Source organism: Hippocampus guttulatus, chromosome 1 (genome assembly GCF_054856545.1).
Source record: "Hippocampus guttulatus isolate MCC_2025c chromosome 1, RoL_Hgut_1.0, whole genome shotgun sequence".
Taxonomy (NCBI): domain Eukaryota; kingdom Metazoa; phylum Chordata; class Actinopteri; order Syngnathiformes; family Syngnathidae; genus Hippocampus; species Hippocampus guttulatus.
The window spans coordinates 11,513,385-11,538,548 of record NC_141261.1 but is presented as its reverse complement, the minus strand read 5'-3'; the positions used below and the strand labels follow the sequence as shown (position 1 = coordinate 11,538,548).

General features: G+C 41.3%; 1 protein-coding gene across 2 annotated transcripts in view; it reads right to left on the bottom strand.

Moving 5' to 3' along the window:
* The window catches only part of cntn3a.1 (contactin 3a, tandem duplicate 1), a 77,423-nt gene that overhangs the window by 16,163 nt on the left and 36,096 nt on the right, over positions 1–25,164 (bottom strand). Inside the window, exons 6-11 of one of the 2 annotated variants that reach the window (XM_086109628.1) lie at positions 19,185–19,388; positions 18,404–18,506; positions 17,457–17,641; positions 14,701–14,840; positions 8,733–8,865; positions 6,379–6,529 (exon numbers count right to left, since the gene is read on the bottom strand). In XM_086109628.1, coding sequence (XP_085965754.1) covers positions 6,379–6,529; positions 8,733–8,865; positions 14,701–14,840; positions 17,457–17,641; positions 18,404–18,506; positions 19,185–19,388 — 916 coding nt within the window. The remainder of the gene's footprint in view (positions 1–6,378; positions 6,530–8,732; positions 8,866–14,700; positions 14,841–17,456; positions 17,642–18,403; positions 18,507–19,184; positions 19,389–25,164) is intronic. The other variant, XM_086109637.1, reaches the window with a different exon arrangement.

Here is a 25,164-nt window from a genome sequence, read left to right as displayed (position 1 = left end):
CATGGTGACAAAAAAATTAAATTCATAAAATAAATAGTTTTTGCAATGTGGGAGGAAACTGGAGTACCCAGAGAAAACCCACGCAGGCACGGGGAGAACATGCACACTCCACACAGAAAGGTGGGAAAAAAAAATATATATATATATATATATAGAGAGAGAGAGAGAGAGAGAGAGAGAGAGAGAGAGAGAGAGAGAGTTTGCATGTTCTTCCCGTGCCTGCGTGGGTTTTCTCCTGGTACTCCGTTTTTCTCCCACATTCCAAAATCATGCATGACAGGCTGATTGAACACTCAAAATTGTCCCTAGGTGTGAGCACGGATGATTGTTGGTCTCTGTGTGCCCTGCGATTGGCTGGCAACCGGTTCAGGGTGTCCCCCGCCTACTGCCCGAAGACGGCTGGGATGGACAAAACGGATTGGAAAATGGATGGATGGATGGATGTTTTTCCTGCGATGCTGCATCCCCAATTGCTACTTCTGTAGCTGTGTATGCACATGTTGGGGGGGGGGGGGGCTGAGCAGCTCATGCACTTCAGTTGCTCCGTAAATGTAAACAGAGTAAGATCAGATACACTTCATTTGAAAGCACAGTACAAAATGACCCTCTGAGTACTGTTTTGATGTTCGAAATAAATCTGACCAATGTTCTGTACACATGAAAAGATCTCTACAGCAGGTGCAGGGGACAAATGACTCGAAATCTAGTGTATCATTGTAGAATACAATCTCCGAGAAGCCGCCACCAATCATCTATATCTTGTCGTGAGAGCAGCTCTTGAAAGCATTGTAGTGTCAACATGGCCTTAAATTCAGTGTGCTGCAAACACCTTTTGTAAAAAACAATGAAAATGTGCTTATTTTCCCCTCAAAATTCATTAAAAAAAGGACATGAGTCGGATTTGTTTGGTTAGCGCTAAAGAATTCAAAGGAAGAAGAATAATTGCTTGAAAATGCTTTGAATAGTTCTATTGAGAGTCATGGCAAAGTCATTTTGTTGCAGTCATTGAAAAAAAACACACTGCAGAGAAAGCAAAAAACATTCAGGGAATAATCATGTAACCTTGTATATGATAATAATCATAATCAACAAAGAATAAAAATAAGAATGACAAAAAAAAAATCTACGGATGGCCCCTAAACTCTGATCTCCAAAGAGTAGCAAAAAAACCTCGACAGGCATTTATCTCATAACCATGCTAAAGATGAACTGCCCTCGGGCAAATAATCGCAGCGTTTTCGAATTATTTATTTAATTAGCTCTTTTTGGAGGACATTAGTTTTTATCTCGGTTATTACAAAGAAGCGGATTCCTCTGAGCACAGATTTGAGCATAAATATAATCACTGGGGGTAAGTTGTCAGGGAGCTAAACAACACTTGAGCGTCACTGGCGTGTTCGATGGCGGCCGACAACGTCGGCTTTTAATCGACGAGTCATTTATTCAGTGAGAGAGGTCATGCCAATTTAATCAAAATCAATCCTATCCGTTTTTTTGGTACTGCCTCTCAGCTCTGATTGGGCAGCAATTCTCCCGAACACATTTGGATCCTTTGAAATTAATTACCCGGCTCAGGCTGCCATTTTATGCTCAAAACCGCATGTGGCACAGTAATGGGGTTAACCCAATATTTCAAACACGACTCAAACAAGAAAAAAAAAAAGAAAGGGAGAAGCTGAACATGCCTTTTTGATCCCTTGAAGGCAGCCTGAAGCCCTCCAAACTGAGCTAAAATGACCACGATTGCCTGACAGGCAAGGGATATTAAAATACATTATCCACTTAAACAGAGCCTATTCCCTGAGGGACAATGAATTTAATCTCGCAGGTGAACCGAGGGGGTACTTTTGTAACGGACAGTAACAAAGAGTTATGGATATGAGATGTCACACTTGTATGTCAGGTTTTTTCCTCAGCAAGCTTGAAAGGGATTATCCGGGATAAAGATGTGGAGATCATTATCTATCCGGAAAGCTTTCACGTTCTCCCTCCTTTCAAATATTGCACGAGAGCAATTAACAGGAGTGGGGGAATTTGTGAGGCACATCAAAGATTAAGGAGTGTGAGACAATAAATAGGCACTTTTCATCCTGATTGGTGTTAAAGTGAGCTATCGGGTGTCATCCAAAAACTCAGTCTGTCTCGCCACGGTGCAACAAAAAACTATCAGGCTGTAAATATTTGAACCGCTAAAAGGGGAAGTCAATCACAAAATGATCTTGACAATATGTTCTTGTCGAAACACTGCAGTCTAATTAATATTCGTTTGTGGAGTACGCGTTACGCATTTCCACCCGTTCTTCACTAGCACCCGGGGGGCGGCCATTTTGCCACTTTCCGTCAAGTGAAAATTACTTCACAGTTGCTCAAGGCTCAGGTAACGAGCCAATCACGACTCACCTCTTTTCTCAAGATGAGCCACTACGAGGATTTTACGCCAATCGGTTTATTTCATGCCCTGCAATGGCATGAATTCATATTTATGATGAGCCGGCCATGTGAGAATCTGCTCTTGTGAATGATATGATATGAACCAAAACAATCGTAAATACTGTATCGTGCTGCAATTTATAGGGTAATACAGAGTGTGATCGCCAATATTGTTTGACAAATATTGGCAGTGATCAGCAAGGAAATTAAATTAAGTCGCCACTTTAAATTAACCCCACAGATCTCGACATACAGTAGCGGTAAATGCGAAGGCTATCTTTTCCGACACGCTCGCGATAAGAGAACAGGAATTGCCGCTGCAAGATTTTATTTACACATAAGATTCTGCCTTATTCTTAGCTAGTTTGTACCTCTCTGCTCCACATCCTTGAAAACATTATCCTGGAAGATTAAGAAGGAATTATGGGTATTTTAGTTCAGCCAGTGGGATGGATTACTGCTGTGCTTCTGCTGTAATAGCGTTCGCTAGCAGCCTCATTTCTGTGCAGTGGAAACTAAATTCTAACGAGCGAGGAAGCAGGAATAGGCTTGCAAGAGATGCTGCAATCATGTCAAAGTCGACATTTGGTATGCAACTCACCCACTACAAACCCGAATGGGAAATCTTGCCATTTGGGTGCCATTGCACACACACAGCCTTATGGCTGCATTTTCCTTTTAATGTTAAAGAGGATGATAAAGCTGCGAGCTGAGTCGATCATTTCACAGCACAACAAATAATCTCCGGGCTGTTGCTGGCGCTTGGCCTCAAATAAAACATCTTAGAGCTGCGACCACTGCGTCTCTTTGGCTGGCATCGCCATCGACTATCAGATCAGCCTTTCAGTTGTCCCAGCAAACTGTCTGGCTGGGGGAGGTGAGATATGACTCCAACAGAAGCCGCACTGTGGCGAGGATGGATATTTGAGTAAAGGAAAGCTGCTGAGCCAGCCGAGCAATTAATCCCGAATGGAATGACAAAATGGGAATCGGCCTATGTTGCAGCAGGTGTTCTTCGCCTCCCGCCGGTACATTCCTGAACATTCAACAATATTTCATAAACATGGAAATGCATCACTGGCTGATTTGCACACTTTTTGATAAATGGGGTTTCGACTTGTGTTTGACACCTTTGCAGGAGGAACAATAGGATAAGGATAAGAACGGTAAGCCTCCTTTGGTCCCTTGGAGTGCAAAAAGAAAAAGTAATCTTTATTATCATTCTTAGATAAATACTAGGGGTGGAACGGTTCTGTTCGCATCTCGGTTTTGTGCTCACGGTTTTTCATTCGGTACGCGGTGACTCATAGAAAAGAAATCTATTATGTCTTGTATAGGGGCGGCCCGGTAGTCCAGTGGTTAGCACGTCGGCTTCACAGTGCAGAGGTACCGGGTTCGATTCCAGCTCCGGCCTCCCTGTGTGGAGTTTGCATGTTCTCCCCGGGCCTGCGTGGGTTTTCTCCGGGTGCTCCGGTTTCCTCCCACATTCCAAAAACATGCATGGCAGGTTGATTGGACGCTCTAAATTGTCCCTAGGTGTGAGTGTGGGCGTGGATGGTTGTTCGTCTCTGTGTGCCCTGCAATTGACTGGCAACTGATTCAGGGTGTCCCCCGCCTACTGCCCGAAGACGGCTGGGATAGGCCCCGCGACCCTAGTGAGGATCAAGCGGTTCGGAAAATGGATGGATGTCTTGTATAGTTTGTTTGAAAGTGAAAGTATATAATCACAGCATTATTAGGTGTTATTATTTTTTATTATATTGTTTGCATTGCTTTTTTAAAGGGGAAGTCAACCCAAAAATCCTCATTACAATAAAATATTTTTGCTAGTCTAAAGAGGGCATTCTGATAAATATCACGTTTGTGGATTATGAGTTAAGCAGCAAAATCCCTGGCTCCTTTTCATAAAACAGGTGAGCTGTGATTGGTCGTTACCTGCGCTCTGAGCTACGATAATGTCACCTGGCAAAATGGCCACCCCCGAGATGGACAAAAACGGGTGGATTTGACTGCTAAATTCATATTCCACATACACAATATTAATCAGAATGCTTAGACTCGTGAGGCTGCATAGAAAGTTTTCTTGTACAGAAAATGATTGGGTTATCTTCCCCTTTAATTATTACAGTCAAACCTCTTTTCAACGTACCCCGTTGACAACATTTCCAGCCCTATAACTTTCACATTTCAAAGTCCCGATTTCACGTAATTCATTTTCCATTTGCTGACTTTGCTTACAAACAACACCTTCAAAATGTAAACTTCATTATAACGACCAGATTTTTCCCACAAAATCGTGAAAATGCCTTCGCTGCACCGAACCGTGGGAACTTAATTGCCTACGCGACTGTGCTTATGAACAAAATGTACAGCGCAGAATTTCCCTCCGTTGCTTAGCAACGCGACTGATCGCCTCGTACATTGTTGTACTTCCAGAGGTACTTCCTGAAATAAACATCAACCACTTCTGGTCGGCTACTGAGGACACAGCAACTATGCTGACTTCATGACTCGTACGCGGGGTGTTCTACTCGAGTTTAGTTTGGCGAAGAGCTTTGCTCTTGCTCCCTCTATTGCTAACGCTTTCGGTGCTAACGTTAGCTGTGGATGCACTCGCGACTGCGTGCTTTGCATTCATGTGGGAGGCTAAACTTCAGCTGCTTCGGTGGTCAGCAAACTCCTTACAAATTAGGCACAACACTCTACTTTTATCAATAGTGCCGTCAGTTTCAATTTTGAAAAGTAAATTTTCCATTCATTGTGCCGAGAACTCTCACATGCTCCTCCATTTTCACCTCTCCTCTCCTCACCGCTGCTTACTTAGCCTGCCCAACTCCAATGGGAGCCAATCAGTTTATGCTAAACAAGCCCAAACATAATGACAGCCAATCAATGTCCGGTTCAGGCTGTGACTGACAGTTGTTTCCCCACCCTCAACCACTCGAACACTGGAAGCCAGCACATGAGAAGGGATATTATAAAAAGGAAACCCACCTACAGACACAATAAAGTTAGAGATTAAAATTTAGATTCACGTGATTAAAAAACATAACGCGCTAAATATGACCGTAATTAATCAATCGCAATTAACGCGATAAATTGACATCTCTAATTTTACGTTGTATGCAAAATCAATGATCAACTGTAACCACTTATGATAATATATAATTTGCGCAATCTAGAGGCAAGGAAATATATATTAGAAAACAATTATCAGGCGTTACATCATCAGCAATCGCGCAGGCCACTGAAGGATGATGATAAAATCATGGGGGTCTATGATATGTGGTACTCGCACCGGAACACCCAGGTTGGCGCAGCACGGTCTGCCGAATTCCCAAATGCGCTAAAGGGGGCTTGCACCTGCACGAAAGTCAAGATGCAGCAGTTTTTACAGCCAAGCTGTCTGCGAAAATAGAGCCCTTTATCTTCCTGTCTTTCCCTGCTCAGTGAGGTATTGCATTGATCCGCACACCCTGATTTCTAATAAAACAAGGTGTCCAGACGGCTCCCTCTGTGCCACATCCACTACCGCAGAAGAAGGTATGTTCGTCCACAGTTTGTCATCGATCGTCCCTTTTGGGGATTGTTTCACTGATTGCCTGCATCATCATCATCTGCCTGGTGTTCGAATAAACCTGCAGAATTTGCATGCTGCTAATGAGCTGATGGATCTAAGAACGGTCAATTACGTTGTGTAAACAGTGTAGAATGCCAGCCTCGAGGACGGCCAGGAGGCCTTAGAAGAATCGAGAGAGAAAATGCGGAATGCATAAGAGGAAACGGGGAGCATGCTGAATCTGTTGGGATATGCAAGTTGTACCGTGTTTGCTGTGGCTCACTTCTATGAATGTGACGTAGACAAAAAAAGCACCATGTTGATGAACTTAGCTTTGATCAAGAGAGCAGTTGATTGATTCAACGCACATCCCCAAGGAAACCCGGTACCTGTGGTTCTCTCTTATGGCTTCTTTTCCTTTCCTCCATGAAATCACACCCCAAGGAGACATCTTGGGCTTGCATTCAATGAGGACGTCACCACTCTGTCGGGCCAGGGTTTGGGCCTTCAACAAATTCTGGGAGAAGTCTGGGGCAATGGCTAAGAAGAGAAAGTCAAAACAAAGGAGTGGTAGTGCAGTGAAATAAGAGGAAGAAAGCGTAAGAAATAAAGCTGGGAAATCTTTAGGAAAAGATTGATATGTGATTTTTTTTTTCCCCCCGATAGATATTACGATTTGGTTTCAATTCACAAACACACACAGTAATGTCAGCGTGAAAGTGTAAAAAGAGCGTGCGCTTACTATGTAGCTGCTGTCTTATTTTATCTACAAATACGTATCAATGGTGATACAAATTTGCTGTTCGCATATACTGTAGTGGCCCCCCACCCCGAACACGTTTGTAGCCAGACTTCTGTCAAAAGTGTACTGTACAGCGAAGCACATAGTCTGGTCTTTCACCACTCTTGCTTTTCACGTTAGTTTAGCGATTAGTTTTAGCTCCTTCAGATTCTCATGTTCTCGCGTCTTGCGCGGTGTGTTGCATGCTACTCCTCATCAGCCTTTAATCATCGCACCGCTTGTTAGAAGTGTAGCTTTTGGCCACCGCAGAGGAAAGGATTAGTTTCATAGAGGAGAGGATCTGCACCGCGTCGCTCGTAGCGGCTGTCCATACACATTGTGCAGAACAAGTTAACGTAGTGCCTCGGGTCCACGATCAGCTGGGAAACAGGGGCTCCGGGATTGACTGTGACACAGTCAATCCCGTCAATTTTTTTTTTTTTAACCAGCTCAGAACTGAACGGTCAGCGTGACCTGTCAAGGAGTAGCATGCCGCTTCTGAATAGTCAACTTGGACGGCACCTTTGTAAATCGCAGCTTGGGCGATCACGAAATCACATTGTCTGAGATCACGATTTTGATCCAAAAATGATAAATCATTCAGACCTTGTAGGATGTGTGCGCTGAAGTCGGGAGTATAGAGAAGGTGAGAGAGTTATTAAAGACATTAGCGTGAATGGGTATCTGAAAACATATGGATCAATTTATCTATTATGTAGGCCGGCCGGCTCTTGCATCCCCTTCTCTAATTACTCACATACACTCGCTTGCACAAAAGAAAGACACCGCCACATTGACTCACACAGCCACACAATCATTTCAAGAGGATAGTTAACGTGAAAGAGAGTGGGTTTTTCCAATTGCGTGCATTTCCTTGAAAAGTGGACATGATGCATGAAGAATGAGGGCTGTGAAGCAAAATGAGAGCGAGGTTTCCTTGCTGCTCCTTTAGGCTCCGATGACTGAGCGGCCGGCATCTCGGACTGTTTTGTATGCGTTCATGCTCAGAAGAAAGCTCCTCCGCGTCTGCACGCAATCTGGCGCAGGAGACGTATGGTGCATGACAGAAAGGTTCCAGGACTGGTGTCATTAAAGATATCTCTTTAAAAGAGGAGTTTTGCCTTTGCATGTGGGCCAGATCATCAATCAGCACACCGACAGAAATCCTGTGGCGTTTGTTTCATTCAATGCACGGTAAGAGGGGAGAGCTGAGGCAGGATCACTTGCGTGCTTAGAGCACAATGTCCCAAGCATCCATCAGTTCTTTGAAAAGAAGAACATTGCTGTGTTGTAGCTACCTCCCTACTCACCCGACATAGCCTCGGGTGATTTTTTTTCTCCCCCTTTCGCCAACCCTAAACTCTCATCATGGGAACCCGTTTTGAAAATTGAATGCGATCAAGATGGCTGTGACAACAAAGCTGTGGATTATTAAGTCTTGCTCACAACTGTTTCCGATTAATTCGATTTTCTAGACGTTCTCGATTTTTGCCTCATAGTCTTGCCACATATTTAGATCGTATTTTTTCATTGCTGTGTAGTCTCGCTTTTGTATTCTTGTGTTTTGGATTGTTGGGTCCATTTAGTTGACAACAACTTTTCGAGTTCCTTTACTTTTGCAAGCACTTTTGGTTTGTTCCATATTCTTCTGGTTCTTTGCTACCAGCGTCCTGAGTTGTACTTTGTCGGCCTTGCGTTTATCTAATAAACCTTTTTTTTGTCCCAAAATCTGATCCTTGTCTACGTTTGTGCGATCCACTCCAATTCGGATGGTTCCGAAACGTAACAATATTAATGCTTTAAATGCAACGGTGAGTGATTTAAATTGTCACAACTAACATCAAATGCTGATTATTTCTTTTTTGTTGAATTTTGACTTGAAGCGACTCAGACTCGCTTACTTTGACAGCATGAGACCGACTCATCTGAATGTATTGTGGGTGATCAACAAAGTCTTCTTACCTATGACTCGAAGCTCGGCATTGGTGAATACTCTGCCATGCTTGTTCTCAGCCACACACTGATACGTGCCGATGTCAGCCAGATTTAAGCTACTGATGGTCAGCACTCCGTTATTCACCTGGATCCGGTCCTGCTAAAGACAGAAACATATAAGGCAATCACGATGAAGGAAATGCATTTGTACTATGACCTTATTTGAATTAAAAGGGTGCTGGTCTTGATCTAAACCTTCATCCTGGAACTTCGCGACCGTCCAACACATTTCTGCAAACAGTCTTAGCACTATGGTACAGTGGTACCTCTCCTTACAAAATGTATGTGTTCTGGAAGAAATTTCTTGACTCGTAAAAGTTATGTAGAGACTCGTAGGGATGCGTTTTCCATGTAAATGCCGTAATCCGTTCCAAGCCCCCCAATTTTCAGACATAAATGTATTGCAAATCATAAAAATGCATCAAAATATGTCAAAAATACATGCTACAATTAGATTATTGCACACTAATTGAGAGTAGTGCATAATGTGAAAAACAAAGAATGGAGTAACAAATAAAAATGATGGTCATTTAACTTTTAACTGTGTCGTCATGGTTTTTTGCCCTCTTTAGTTCATGTTCTCTCTCAGAAGTGTTTTTTGCCTGGCATTTTGTCAAGAACTGATCCAATGACATTTGCTTTTGACGGCTTTTAATCATCCTTCGAAAATGTCCAAGGCAAACGTCAGCATCGTGAGCGATCACCCGACTGGTGAACACTTTTTCTGGGAACACCTCATGCCCCGAGTTGCGAATGACGAGGACGTTGCATCGACACATATCTATCTATTTATCTATCTTCACACATAGACACATATAGTCGAGGCCCCTCTTAGCCAATGGGATGCCAGGAAGATGCCAGCTAATAGCCAATGGCAGAGCAGCTATAAGTATGTTGAATGCGAGTAGCAGACCAAACAGTATTTTTACCTTTCGTATCTTGAAATTTCTTTTGTAACAAAAGGCAATATTTTCCTGTTGAAGCATTTCGTAACTTGAAAATTTCGTAAGAAGAGACGTTCGTAAGTAGAGGTACCACTGTATAGAAATTGGACATCTACCATTTTGTAGTTGGACGTAACTTAGTTGAATATAACTAAGGCAGACACACAGGCACACAGTCAATTAGTTATGTAGATGATACACTGCTTTGCTGAGGTGACCTTTGAATTTATGTAAACCATCCAGAGAGGAATCTTAAAAACAGCCCAATTAGTGCCACAGTGGCATCACAACATAGTCGTTTCTCACCTGAGAGCACACTTTACCGCAAGGTAGGTAATTAGTGCTGTATTTGGACTGTTTAGGTTCATTCTGATTAATAGCCTGATTAAATTCAGGTGCTAGCCGCATATTTTCCACACCTGGGGGGGTAATAATTGAAAAGAGTGCTAATTTTCTTTTGTCTTAATAGCCGTGGTGAATTGGAGCAACCCCCCGTCGCCTAACGTAGCGCTGACATTATCAAACTGTGGTTGACATTACACCTGAAACAAATTTAACTTGACTTGGCTGTTGTTTAAAAAAAACAAAAAACCAATTCACTGAGGGTACTGGCAAAGAATGTGAATCTGGAGGGCTGAGAGAAGCATTTTTAAACAATACACCTGAGCTACGCTCGTTAACACGCTGCAAAAGTCCATCCCATGTCCCATTCATCTTTGCGGCCATTATGGCTGTTGCTCATTATGGCATGCGTGTGTAAGTGCGTGCATATGAGCGCGTCTGTGGTAACGGGTCGATCGCTGATTATTTGAATCAGGTGTGTTGCAACAGGGAGACTTGGAAAACATGCAGGACAGTGGCCCTCCAGGACCTGAGTTTGACACCTATGCTCTACAGGATGCACAGTAGGGGAAAGAAAACATTTAATCATGAAGGCTCATTGTGTATTTGGAGCCAACTTAGTCATTTTGATAGTAGGCTAATATAGCTAATATAGATACATACAGCATGTGTTGCCTTCATTATAAAGCTTTTAATTTTTTGGTCCGATATGGTTCTTTCAACATTTTGAGTTGCCGACCCCTGGGTTACACTAACATATTTTTTAATTTGTATGACTGTTAATGTTAAAATGCAACTTGTATTACATGTACAGTTAAATTAAAGGTTCTATGTTCGCGACGCTTTGACCAGCTGATTTACTTTTTTTTTTAAACCATCTTCCTTATTTCCGACAGTAATAAAAATTGTTTTGAAATACGAGAAAGCTGGAGATCAACCAGCGTTCTGGGACAGATTGTGTTTGACTTCAGTGGGCCAACTGTAGCTTCGATGGCTGTGTGGCAAATGTGTGCCTGTCATCTTGGATCACTCCAGAGCTGACACTTGAAAAGTCACTTGCTTCAAGTCTGTCAGTGACACAGCTGAGGAGCTTCAAACCGGTGCCAGATCTAAAGCTCAGTCGCATGACGGACACTCCGGTGACCTGGCGCCTGAGGGGGTCCTGTGTGAGGAGGATAAACTGCAGTTTCCAAATAAAACACAACAATCTGCATGGTTTGGGGCCAAGGAAGGATGCATATATGCATGTTCACGGGAGAGAGAGAGAGAGTGTCACTGTGACTTTGAATAGATGAAAGATGGTGCTTTCGAGGTTACGTATTACAAGGGCCCAAGGGGTGACAGAGATTAAAGAGATCTGTGTAAAGTGCAGGAGTTGGGGTCACACAGTCCTTCTGCAACCACTGCCCCAATTGAAATATAAATAAATAAATAAATACAATCAGAGCTCCGTCTGAGTGGTGGCCTGATCACAATCTTTAACGGCGGGGACAAAAATGGTGTTCTTTGGCTTCTCAGGCAACATTAAGTATGCAGCGCTGCAAGTTGAGCTTTGAAAAGCCAACTGAATGCGCGCTCAGACAATTTTCAGACTGAAGCTCCACACTCATACTGAAGTAAGTTTGTTCTAAAGATACAATACAGTCCAGTGAGTGGGTCCTTGTTTTGCCAAGGTGACATTTTCAAGTGACAGCCCTCCCTGGAGTCATTTCATTCTTCTGGAAAGGGTCAGAAAAGCATCGGAGGAGTGAATACGTTGAGGGACCCTTGATAGAGACTCACAGAGAAAGTGAACCCAAGAGAAAGGGAGATAAAAGACAGAAAAAGAGGGCGAGGGAGTCTGATTCATTCTAATGAGAAACAACAAATGCTCGTCACAGTGCTTTTCCTTCTCCCTCTCCCTTTCTATCTCTACAGCACTGACCTTTGGGTTTGGAAATTGATTTAAAGCTGCTGCTGTTGATGCTGGCATTTTGAAAATGGTAACACCTCCGCTCATTAATAGAGTCACATGTACAGAGAATGTGTTACCTGGGCAGACGGTCTGAGGAAGTTTTAAAACAGGACTTACAAATCGATCATGAGGGATTCTTTTGATTAAGCGTGAAATGACCTTTGATAGGACTGAAAAGACAATTTATCGAAAAGAACATGGTCCGCGATAATAGAATTACTTGCACATTAAAAATGTTTTGGTGAACACAATTTCAAATGTGGCGTTTTAAAAAATATTTTGATTTTTGTTTTTGTTTTTCAACACGCTGCACAAAGCGAGTATGAAGATACCGAGAAGTAGGTGGTAAGTCATAGCATTCATTAACCATAATTTCTTGAGGGAAACAAACATTACAATTGTAAAGGCTTAGTGAGTAAGAGAATACATACAACGGCATCATGTTTTCAGGTTACAAAAAATAAATAAAAATAACGATATGTTACAGTTACAGAAAAAAAACCACAATTAGATGACAGCTGCACTTCTTAAAAATGAGAATTATTTTGCAGGATTCCATTTTTAACTCGGGGAGAGAGACAGCGCAGTCAAGTCCTCCATCATCCGCTCTTAACTGGCTGGCCATTTTCCCCAAGTTAAGTGGATAACTGTTCACAGTATAGCTCAATGGTCGTCCTACATGTTGGGATTTGTTGGCCAACGATTAAATGAGACAGGTCGCTGGCTTGATATATGTTGGTCTTTTTGTGCGTGGTTTGTTTGGAATGTGACTCGAACGGATGGATGGTGACTTTTTCGATCGTATTTGCCAGAGGATTTATTCATTCATTTTAAACGGCTGTACCATTTACAAAGACGTGCAAGCTGTCAAACTCATCCGGACCGCTTGTTACCATATGAGGAGCTAGCAGGCTAACGCGACGGCCACAACTTGTCAGTAATTCCCGTTATAAATCCCCCCCACAGCTATACAATTTAAACATCATACTGTCAATATCATCTGCTAGATTTCCATCTGTGTATGGCCTGCGATTGGCTGGCAACCGGTTCAGGGTCCCCCCACCTACTGCCCGATGACAGCTGGGATAGGCTCCAGCACCCTCCGCGACCCTTGTTAAACATGGAAGGAAGCTGAGAGGAGTCGAGTGGCGTATTCGGTTTAGCTCAGTTTGGTCGAAAACCGGTTTTTGGTTGCAATCGGAGGCGCAAAAATCTCAAATTTTCTGGTCAAAATCCGATTTGATCGATAACAGAGACGTTGGAAAACCGAGGTTTGACTGTATAAGGAATTACGATTCCAAGTTAATAGCCCATTGGTGAAATGAATTGATGCAGAATAATTTTGTACAATGTGTGATCATTGTGATTAATCTCAAATTCATCTCAGTCCTCGATCCAAGTTACCCTTGGTTATTTTAAAGAAAAACATTGGTCTAATCACCCGGACGTTACCTGTACTCACTTGGGGAACTTTACAACAAACTATAAATGGGGCAAATTGGGAAGGGACATCAGATAATAAGGTATTGTGTCACTGTCAAAAGGAAAGAAGACACTGAGTAGTATGAAAAAATAGAGGAGCTAAATTGTGTGCAGAATCACTGGATTTCTTTTTTTGAAGCTCAATTTACTCTGCGGGAAATTCACCTATTTCTAAGTGATGCTTTCTTCAAGTCAAGCCACAATGCTTTCATGTCAAAATGAAATTGTACTCCTTTCTGAGGCAACGTCAATAGTCACCCTCTGAAAACAGATCAATCACAATTAATATAGACTTGCCCTTACAACCCAAGGGAAGCAAAGATTAAAGTTCATCGTGAGTCTGCAAGTGTAGAGCATACAGATGAATACGTACAGGAATATATTGTGCAGGCATGGGTGGTGAGTCGAATTGAAATGCGAATTGGCTGCAAAAAAAGAATGCCGAATCGGGATTCGAGTGAGTATGAATCAGAGCATGTTGGTGTCACGGGAGACGGTGACGTGCGCTTTTCAAACCCCACACCTGATGTTTGCGTGTGTACGGGATTGTTTAGCCGGCTAATGAGCATTATATCAAACTGTTAAGCAATACTCCAATGAAGCCCATCTAGACATTGTATCGACGCCTTTGTTGTTACTTTGCTTTTGTCGAGGGAAACTGGAGGTTAAAGTTATTTGAAGTTATTTAAAAGGTAAACATTTCCGTAGCTCAACGCGATTATATGTTGTCCGCACAGTGTATGTACACTCTGATATGTTTTCGACAAAGTGAGACAAAGAGGCTTCGTAAACCGCTTTGGACAACATATGGTGCACGTAAAGCGCTATCTAAGTGATTTACCATTCTGATCAAATTGGAATTTAGAAGTTTGGGCTTTTTTTTTTTTACTATTAATTGAGAAGTGTGCAAAATTACAATAAAACATTTGTATGGATTCAGGATGGTTTCTGTTTTCTCCAATGAAAGACCCAGAGTTGGAACTGTGAATCACAGCAGTTGGTACAGAGCAAAACTTGGAATCCGTCTTGTTTAGAATCATTGTCAATATTTTTTTTTTGCCAAAGATTGCGCATATTTGGAATCATTTTGCGACTGCATCTGGCATCCTTGATGACTCATTCTTCTTTTGGTTCATCTTGGTGGTACTTGTGGTTGTGCGGAACGAAGCAAAATGAAACGCATTCAAATCAGAACTTGGAAGAAGTGCCTTACCTCTGTCAGGTCCAGAGGCTCTCCATTCTTCAGCCAACGGTATGAGGGCTTAGGCTTGGCGCTGGCTTTGCACTCCCAGACCAGCGTTTCATCAATAGTCTTGTGAGCATCTGGGGGCTTCTCAGACAAATGAGGAGCAGCTGTCAACACCAAATACAAAAAATATGCAAAGTAACCATGCAGACTTTCACCGACAAAGAAGGCAATTCAATCTTCAGGCTCCTCATCCAAGGACACAAATTATGAATCTACTTCCAACTAACCCAAAGTTGACCTTTGCTTGACGAAACAGAAAAACAAATAAATAGACCCAATGAAAGCATCAACATTTTGCAGCTCAAAAGTGGAAAAAGAAGAACGGTTATGATTCTAGAGCTGGAGCCAGTTAAAGAACGGTAATGAATTAAGATTGTTGTCATTTTTGATTAGTTCGAGTGAGGGAAAAGTACAGCGGTATACCTTGAAGTACGAATGCCCCAAAGACATATGGACTGAGTTGCCATTTGATGCCCTTTTTACTATTTCAGGCATCTAAAATTCCAACAATGCTTCTTTATACATACGCTGGTGTCGCGTAAATAATTTGCATCTAATCTCTGGTGACAGAAGAGAAAGATGGATGGTGCTTTTGGAGAAGACGCATTAAGACGGGACACCCTGCCAGGGTGAAGGGGAGAGAGGAATCGAAGTCAGTCCATCTCCTTGACATGATGTGTTGCATAGAGAGCTCAATTAAGTTCTTTGCTGTTACTTGTGGTCTGGTCCATTTTGCACCTGAAACTTTTTTGTCGTCGTTATATGGAAACAAACCGACAAGAGAAATGAAATATCAAATCCATACAACTTCTTACAAATGACACAAATATAAATGAGTACAAAGAAAGACTTGATGGAACGCCTTTTACCCAAACTCAAGATATCGATTCTGAGGCAGGTCAGATTTATGGTCAAATTTGATTAACTAAAAAATAAAATGTTTGTAAACAGAGAGAGAGGATGGATGCCTCTTTTTGTTTCTGTTCCATCATTAGCTGGAGTCCTGTATTGATTACAGATTTTTCTCACCCAGCTACCGACAAAACTAACCAGGCGTTTAGGCACACATGCCACAGTCAGAGCGAAAAAGTTGTTGAACTTAGGAGTAACTCAATCACATCGTTAGGCCTTGATTTAGAGCTTCAAATTAAATTAGACCCGATCGCATGATGTGCAACTTCTCCATCCATATTTTTGTGGTCTGAAGAGCGTTTTTTAAATATATTTTTTTATGCTCACTTCAGAGATTCTGAGCACCCACAGGAGCCAGAAAATCCTCTATTATCATATCAAAAGGACCCCTCTTACAGGAATAAGATGTGGATGTGATGATTTACTTCAAGCAAATCCCAACTGAGCTTTATATGCAGACATCATCAAAGCCTAAACGGCAAGATAATGGGAAGAAAAACTATAAAATCCTTCATCAAGGGTCATTAAAAGCTTACTCGGAATATGGCCACAAGTGCAGTGTTGGTGAGGGGGGCAAATCACCTCTCCCTGAAAGGTGATTTAAATCTGTGCATGCTGTGCCCAATGTTAGCTGCCGATATAATAAAGAGCTTGTCAGAAATGAGCGATTGGGAATGGGTTCATTTACTGCCACATCCCAATGTCGGATGCCGTTATTTATCGTCTCGAATAAAAGCTACATGTTTCATGACAACAAATATATATATATACTGTATATATATATTTTTTTGCTTGACTCACCAAAACTAAACTACATTTCTTTGCTGAACCCATTTCAATCTTGCTCAGTAGCGGCGATTCCTTGACGTTTCAAACAACCTCTATCAATCATTGGGTCGAGTAAAGTATTTGGTTAAAAAAAAAAAAAGTCGATAACTGTACATATTTTGTATATGTGCAAGGAAGGGAAGAGGTGTCAAGATTTACCACCAAAGCCAGTAAAGTGGTACCTCTACATACAAATTTAATATGTTCTGGAGGAAATTTCCTAACTCGAAAATCTTGTCAGTAGAGACGTGTTTTCCATGTAAATGCCCTAATCCGTTCCAAGCCCCGCAAAATTCCAACAAAGTTTTATGAAGCATAAAAATACATGAAAATATGTAACATACATGTTTATTGCACGATAAATGAGAGTTGTGCATCATGTAAAAAACAAAGAATAGAGTAACGAATAAAAATGATGGTCATATAACTTTTAACTGCATCCTCATCGTTGTTTGTCTTCTTTAGTTCATGTTCTCTCTCAGAAGTGGTTTTTGCTTGGCGTTTTGTCAAGAACTGATCCAATGACATTTGCTTTTGTGGCTTTTAACAATCCTTCGACAATGTCCAAGGCAAACATCAGCATCGTGAGCGATCACCTGACTGGTGAACACTTTTTCTGGGTGATTCACATTTACGTAAAACTATCGGAATACCTCAGGACCCGAGGGGCGAATGACGAGGACGGTGCATAGACACATATCTATCTTTTTATCTATCTACACACACACAGACATATGGCTCTTAGCCAATGGGATGCCATGAAGATGCCGGGTAATAGCCAATGGCAGAGCAGCTATAAGTATGTTGCGTTCAGGAAACTGCAAGCAGCCCATACTGTATTTTTACCTTTCGTATCTTGAAATTTATTTCGTAACAAGAAGCAATATTTTCCTGTTGAGGCGTTTCGTAACTTGAAAATTTCGTACGAAGAGACATTGGTAACTAGCGGTACCACTGTACTTGCCATAGATCAAACTTACCATAAAAGGACAGCTTTCCTTTGACAGAGTTTCTGCCTCTGCTGTTCTCAGCCAAGCATTCATACATCCCCGCATCCTCCTGCTGAAAGTAAGGGATCTCTAACACTCCGTTGGCTCTATTGATGTCCACTTTTCTTCCGGAAGAGGCTCCATCGACTCTCCTCCAACTGATGGTTGGCACTGGGCTAAAAGCAACAGGGCATTGAGAGTACTAAACAAGGGCGGTGTTACAGTGTTATTTGTCATGGTCAAATATTGATACGCCGACATCAGTTCAGGATAGTATCGCCTGATATGTATGTGTTTTATCACATCTTTGCACAGGCTCAGGTTAAACACCCTGTCTTAACAAATGGACGCGTGTGACATATTTAGTCTTTCTGATTGGCCAGAAAAGTTAGAAAGTGCCGGTTGGCATCAAGAAAGTTCCTTGCTTCGGCTGGTTGGGGATGTGCCGACCTCGTCGGCATCTTGAAATGCGAGTCCCTGGCAATCGCTTCCACTCACTAGTATTAAGGTAACTGTGTTTGACTTCAATTAATTAATCGTAACTTGTCAAATGTTTTACTGATTTTGACGTGGATTGGTTTGTAAGGAAGATCAGACATGCAGTTACCAGATGTGTGTAATTTTATAACAGGTAAGATCAAATGCTTCCTTGTTAAAAAACAAACAAACAGCAACAATGACCTTGCCCTGAAATATTATTTTGTTTTCCTTGCTATCATATTGTTGCGCAGCGCAGACTTGATTGAAGCACAATTAAAAGCTTTGAAAACAAATGTTTCAATTAAAGTCAAAATGGAACCACATTTGCGGGTGATTCTTCTTGTTCTTACAATCATTGCCACGGGCTTTTCCATACATTACCAGACAGATTGTATTGTTGCAGTTAACAACGTATTGTGAGTCATCATCATGGAGTAACAATACACGGAAGAACGTACTTTCCGAGTGCAAAACATTCCAGCTTGACCGTTGAGCTCTTAGCGACTGGGACAACTTCAGGGAACTGTACCTCAATCTTTGGCTCATATTCACCCATTACACCTGGTGTGCCAAAGACAAAATGAGAGTTGATGTCACACAATTTTATCCATCTTAAAGCCTGAAAATGTCACCTCAAAAAACAAAGTACCCCAACGGTTGATAATGTACTGTGCATGACAACTGATGAGCACTATCTCATGATAATGTGACCGTCCCATATTGAAGATTTAAATGAAAAGGCATTTCATATTTGGAGACACACTTGAAGTATATTTAGAAAGTTTCTTGTAAAACATGAAAAGAGTAAAATGGAAGTATGAGAACAAACCTTATAGATTTTACATTAAATTACATGAGAAACAATTACAAAAAAATGTACTGTAAATACCTGAACACAGGATGAATACATGAATGTAGAAATTCCTTTCAATTGCCATCATAATAAAACTTCTGTCAATGTCTTACAGTGAAAGATGAAATAATCACATAAACACCTGCAGCAAATTTTGATATCAATATTGAGATTCAGATTTGTATAATGTAATGCTAACAGCCTAACTCGATTTATAATTTTCTTTTAATTAATTAATTAATTATTTTTTGGGGGGCCAAAGTCAGATTTTGGCAGGAAATGACTCCATAGTTGAATGGGATTAGCATGGCGATATGTAACATGTTGGCGATACAACAACAAAAACAATCTGATTCTGTTTCCTCTGCCTGTGGCGTTGCTCTTACCATCTACTCGAAGCACGAGGGGTGTGGGTGGTCCTTGAACACTACTTTTGGTGACTGTGTTGGTGACTACACAAGTGTAGTTGCCCACGTCAGAGGGTTCAACTTTGGCGATGTACAGGTTGCCAGTCTTCTGAGACACGAATCGCCGCGTGTCCTGGACGACAAACGACGGGTACTCGTTGAAGATCCACGTGAAGCTAAGATCTGTAAACAGTTGCAGACAGAGCAGATGTGAGATGCGCAATTTAAATAACGCGGAGAGAATGTGATTCATCAGCAGCCATTTCAGGTGGAAGGCATGCCTTTAGTGATAAAGCAATTAGCGGATCGAACGGTGCCAGCTTTCCGTGATTAAAAAGTGAAATGAATAACCAAGAAGCAATTACTCTCCTAATCCTGAATGGATGATTTAATGTGTTGGATTCACTAGGTTATAGGATAATTGCGATGGCATGAAGACGTTACTCACGACAATACTAATGACTGCATCTTATTCATTATTCTGCTTACTGTCATGATTGGATCATACTACATTTTAGAACAGTAAAATGAGACGCATTTTGTAGCTGACAAGGACCCACAGTAGTAAATAAATTCACTTTTAAACTACTGGTGCTTTATTAAAAATTATATGATGCCTCAAAAAATGCCCCCTTCCTGTTTTATGTATATTTATCATACTTAACATGTTTTAGATCATCAAGTCAGTTGTCATAGGCAATAAAGACAGGCCGAGTAAATATAAAATGTAGTTTGTAAATGATTGTATTTAATAAGGGAAACCAAGCTGGCGGGCCTTTGTGAAAAAGTGAAAACCCATCATGCATGTTTGGAGCCATTATCTTTAAATGAATAAGAAAACTGGGACCAGTGGTGAACTTTTCCAGAAGTGGTTGGCCAACCGAGATGACTCCAAGAGTGCAACCGCGACTCGTCCAGGAGGTCACCAGATAACAGAAAACATCCAAAGAACTACAGCCCTCAATGGCTTCAGTTAAGGTCAGTGTTTGTGATGCAACAAATGAGAAAGACAACTGGCAAAAAAAGTCACTGATTGGAGAATTAAAACTCACTTTTGGTGAAAGAGAATTACAGAGATTCACCTCACATTTGCCAAGAAACGCTTGATAATCCCCAAGACCTTTGGAGAGAAATTTTGTGACCTGTAACAAAAGTTGAGCTTATTCAAAGGTGTGCAGCCCGTAACATTTACGAAAAGGAACATCATGGCAACATAATAATATAGGTGGTGGTGGTGGTGGTAGCGTGATGGTCTGGTGCTGCTTTGCTACTTCAGGAACTGGATGATGCAGCGATTAATGGTACAATGTATTCTGCTGTCTACAAAGATACCCTGCAGGCACACATCCGGCCATCAGGTCACGCCCTCAAGGTCAAGCACTCTTGAATTACCCAGAAAGCACCCCAAGACATATCAGCAAGTGCCCCTGTGAATGGCGAAAAAAAAATCCAGTTGAGATGCTGTGAGATAATCTTAAATGGGCAGTTCTTGCTCATGGCTAAATTAAAAGTATCTGCCAAGAACATTAGGCCAAAATTCCTCCAAAGTGATGCAAAAGGCTTCCTGCAAATGTTTGATTCCAGTTATTGTTGCCAAGGGCAAATACCTTTTCACAGACCGTAATCAATAAAATCATCATTAAGAAATCATACTTTATACGATATTTGCTTGAGTTGTCCATGTGAGACATAAAAATTGGTTTTAAGATCCGGAACATTTCCTTTGAGAGTGATAAATATAAGGACAATTATCAGGAATACAGAAGGGAGTCAATGCTTTTTTTTTTTTTTACTGCATTGCATTACAAAAGAGATTTGGGGTATCGCTGCATTGTACTGTTCATGCACCATTAAATTGAGCTCCTATAGGACTCCCTGCAAGATAAACCGAGTAGAAGAGAGGCTTTGCAACAGCAACATAAGATGACAAATAAAGCAAAAAACAAATACCCGGTTCACTGTCTTGACACATTGACACCCGGACAGACTGCCCTGCACCATGTTATATCCCTGTCCCGAAGTATAAGCCACAGAATCAGCTGTCAAGTAGAGGGAATAATTGCAATGTGATTCGAACACTCCAACCCCAGATAAGAATTGCTCACATTTTTGCTTTAGGGGAAAGAGGATATGTGGGCTTTGACTTGCTACTGAAACCTACACAACACACCGTGTTCACACTTGTCACTCTGCTTAGTATCAACTATGGCAAGAGTTTCCTGCTTGACATTCTTGTGTATCCTGTGTTGGCGTACATCTGCTTAGAAGTACACTCTAAGACAGCCAAGTATGCACACGATTTCAGATCAATTTCAAATTAGAAACTGACAGAAATTGTCCTGATTTAACCATCCATCCATCCATTTTCCGATCCGCTTTATCCTCACAACGGTCGCAGGGCCTGCTGGGGCCTATCCCGGCTGTCTTCGGGCAGTAGGCGGGGGACACCCTGAACTGGATGCCAGCCAATCGCATGGCACACAGAGACAAACGGCCATCCGCACTCACACTCACACCGAGGGACATGTCATGCATGCTTTTGGAATGTGGGAGGAATCCGGAGTACCTGGAGAAAACCCACGCAGGCACGGGGAGAACATGCAAACTCCAGACAGGAAGGCCGGAGCTGAAATCGAACCCGGTACCTCTGCACTGTGACGCGCTAATCACTGGGCCACCACTGTCATGATTTATGATGGATATATATATATATTTTTTCAGCAACACACCCGTCAGATGAATCAAAGCACGGCATCATGGCATGGACCAGATTTAAGTTAATAGTGGTGACAGCATTGTTTCCTCTCACAGGGAATTCTTGATGCAGCTACTGATAAAGTTTGATATGTTGGCGATTTTGCATTGTTTTCTTGTAAGTGCACCACGGAATATGGTGAAGAAGGATTTACGAATCCACCAGGATTGGATTTTTGGCGACAGTGGGACAGCGGGATTCTGGTTAAGTTAAGTTCAAGTTGACGTTCAAGTTCAAGTCAACTTTATTGTCAAATGTGCTACATGTGCAACATCCATATAAGACATATGCACATAAGGTAAGACAAACAAAGTAAAACTTTTTGGCCTTTTAGGAGTTAAATCAACAGCAGGCAGCCACCAGTGTGCTCCCGCTGTTCTTGACAGCACAACAGATTGACAAATAAATGTTTGTGAAATGCATGTGAGTGTATGCGTGTGCAAAGCTCTTTGGGCTATGATGTAGATACCGTGCCCTCCATTTACCATTTTAATCAAATTTGATTTTTCATCTGTTGATTATGGCGTGTTTTTTTTTCCAACTGACAAAAGCAATTACAAAAGCCTGTTTAAGAGAACATGACAGACGGACAAACCGACAATGACAGTTTGGTTCGGTTTGAAATAACGAATGGACTGAAAATGACGGATGAGTGCTCAGGCCGATGACGAAAATTTTGAAAATTGCCCACCTCTGGAAATTTGTAAATGAACTGAATCTGGCAACCAAATGTATGCAAAAAAAAGTAGCGTCAAGCATTCATCTCTGGATTGAAAAAATGAAAAAGTTATCATCTCTTCTACCTTGACGTTCACCCTTGTCCATGTGACATGCATCAATCATAACATGCTCATTTTATCCATTGTACTGTACTCACAGTGGGAACAGCTGTAATATCATCCGTGTGCCTAAATAATACATCCCAACAATCATTCTAACAGGAACATGTATATTTAATGATCCTTCTGAAACATCCTCCAAAAGGTGCATGGAATGACAAAAGTAACAACAACTAAGGCGCTCCTAATTGGTTGGTTAAAAATCTATTGCAAAAAGCAAAAAATGGGAAATTGAAAACATCAGTGTTTTCAGTTTCCCATTTTTTTTGCTGATAATTTTTCATCCTCTGAAAGGGCTTTAATTGAATAATGCAAAGATATATGCCAGTGAGTGACATCTTTTCATTACGATTACATTAAGCTTTTGTATAATGAACAGGCAGCATCAATTCCCCTGTACTGGCATGAGCGCAAGGAAGAAAAATACAACATGACAGGCCAAGGACATTGTGAATCAAGACAATATTGTGTCGGAGGAAAGTGTGCAATCGACTTGTTTCGACGTATGTGCATTCATGTTTTACTTGATTATGTTTTTTTCCTGTTGAATTGTTGAAAAACTCACCTATTTGCAGCCATCTGTTTATTTGAGTTCTCTTTCGGTAAAGATGTCACAAGCTCTCGCCAAAGCACTAATAGAACTTGTAATTGCTATTTTTATAGGTTGTGAAGACGATGTTGAAATGAGTTTCAGGTTGTATTCATGACTCATAGTTTGGGGTATATTTAGGGTTTGAACTATGAGGGAATTATGAATATTTCAGGGTGGGACTTAAATTACTCCTGAATTTTAGCGATTCGAGGCAGGTCTTGGGTTCACCCTACTCACAATTCTGTTCCCATAGCTATCTGAATTCATAACACACACACCCCGTCCATGAAATGGCTTCGGTCACGCACATAAAAATCCCTCGTTGCTATATACGTGTTATTAGTCGCCAGCAAACATCTTTTTTTGAAGGAAGCTGCAATCGAGAGAGAGAACAAGTGATTTCAGCCTTGAGTAGATCTAAAAGGGCTCCTTCCATTAGTGAAAAAGAGGCCAGATGCATTAGGTTCTCTCTGACCACACATATTCAGACCTTCTAAAAGGCAAAGGGTGGCACAAATAACATCTAACCTAAATGCAAAAAAAAAAAAAAAAAAGAAAAATCATGTTTGACGAATAGTTTTCCATTTTATCCAATTTTGACCATCTTTTAAATTCAGTCCATACAGCTCACAGATGAAGAGCATTGTGACTGCATCCAACTACTTTCGAGAGCTGTCAAAAGGGCTTTGGGGCGTCATGAAAGTGAAATAATGGCCCCCTGAATCATGCATGGGAGACTGAAACCCTTTGAAGGGGAAATGAGGCGGATTCCTGTTCAAGACCCTGTTTTGTGGTCATGAATTATGTCCTATCAGCCTTTATGAGAGCTTGTATCTCACTTTTACTGAACTTTGTGTGTGTCTTTTCTGTGTTTCTAATGTGCATCGTGAAGCATTGTTGATGCGTCTCATGTAATGAAACTGCTGCAAGAGCAGCCTGCATTTGACAGTTTTTTTTTCAGCTGTGATTTTCATTATTTGCTCTTCCTCTGATAATTTACATTTTAAATTTAAATTTAAATTACATTGTATTTTTATGCTGCCTGATCAACGCATAGAAATACTGTGAATATATGCCACTTGCATTTGTTCGTGTGTGTGTGTGTGTGTGTGTGTGTGTGTGTGTTCAGCTACGTCAATATGACTGTCAATATTAGTGGGCTTTCAGAAAAGACGCTGAAAATGGAGGGCCTAATTCATGTCTGCTACCAAACCTTTCCATCTCTAGTCATAATCTGTGATGACAACCACTGAAAATATTGGTAGAAAATGGATCATTTCAATTTCTGTGCTGGGTCTCACGAGAAAAGCTACGATCCATCACAACAAGATATGAAAGGACTTATGGGGTCTACTTGTGTGTCCAAATTCAGGCTTGGGCTGAATTTATGCTATATGATGAAATCAGCAGCGAAAAGGAAGGGATCCTTGATACAATGACTTTTACACGAAATGCATATTTATTCAATTTGCAAAATTATACTCGACACCCCTAGTGACAATAATATTGTGACACATGCGCAGCTATAATGAAAGTACAATTTAACACAGAAATTGAATGCACACAATCGATGCAATTTTTGCAACATGGTCTTTTCATTCAGGGTGTAGTGTTTGCCGCCATTTTTTGCATTCGCTTAACATTCCCATGTTTTTCTTTTTTCTTCTTTAAAGATTAATTAAACCTTATGAATGAATATAAAATGTTTTGTACAACACAGTGGCCAATAGGTATAAGGCTTTATAAAACCTGATGCGATATTCCCAAACGATC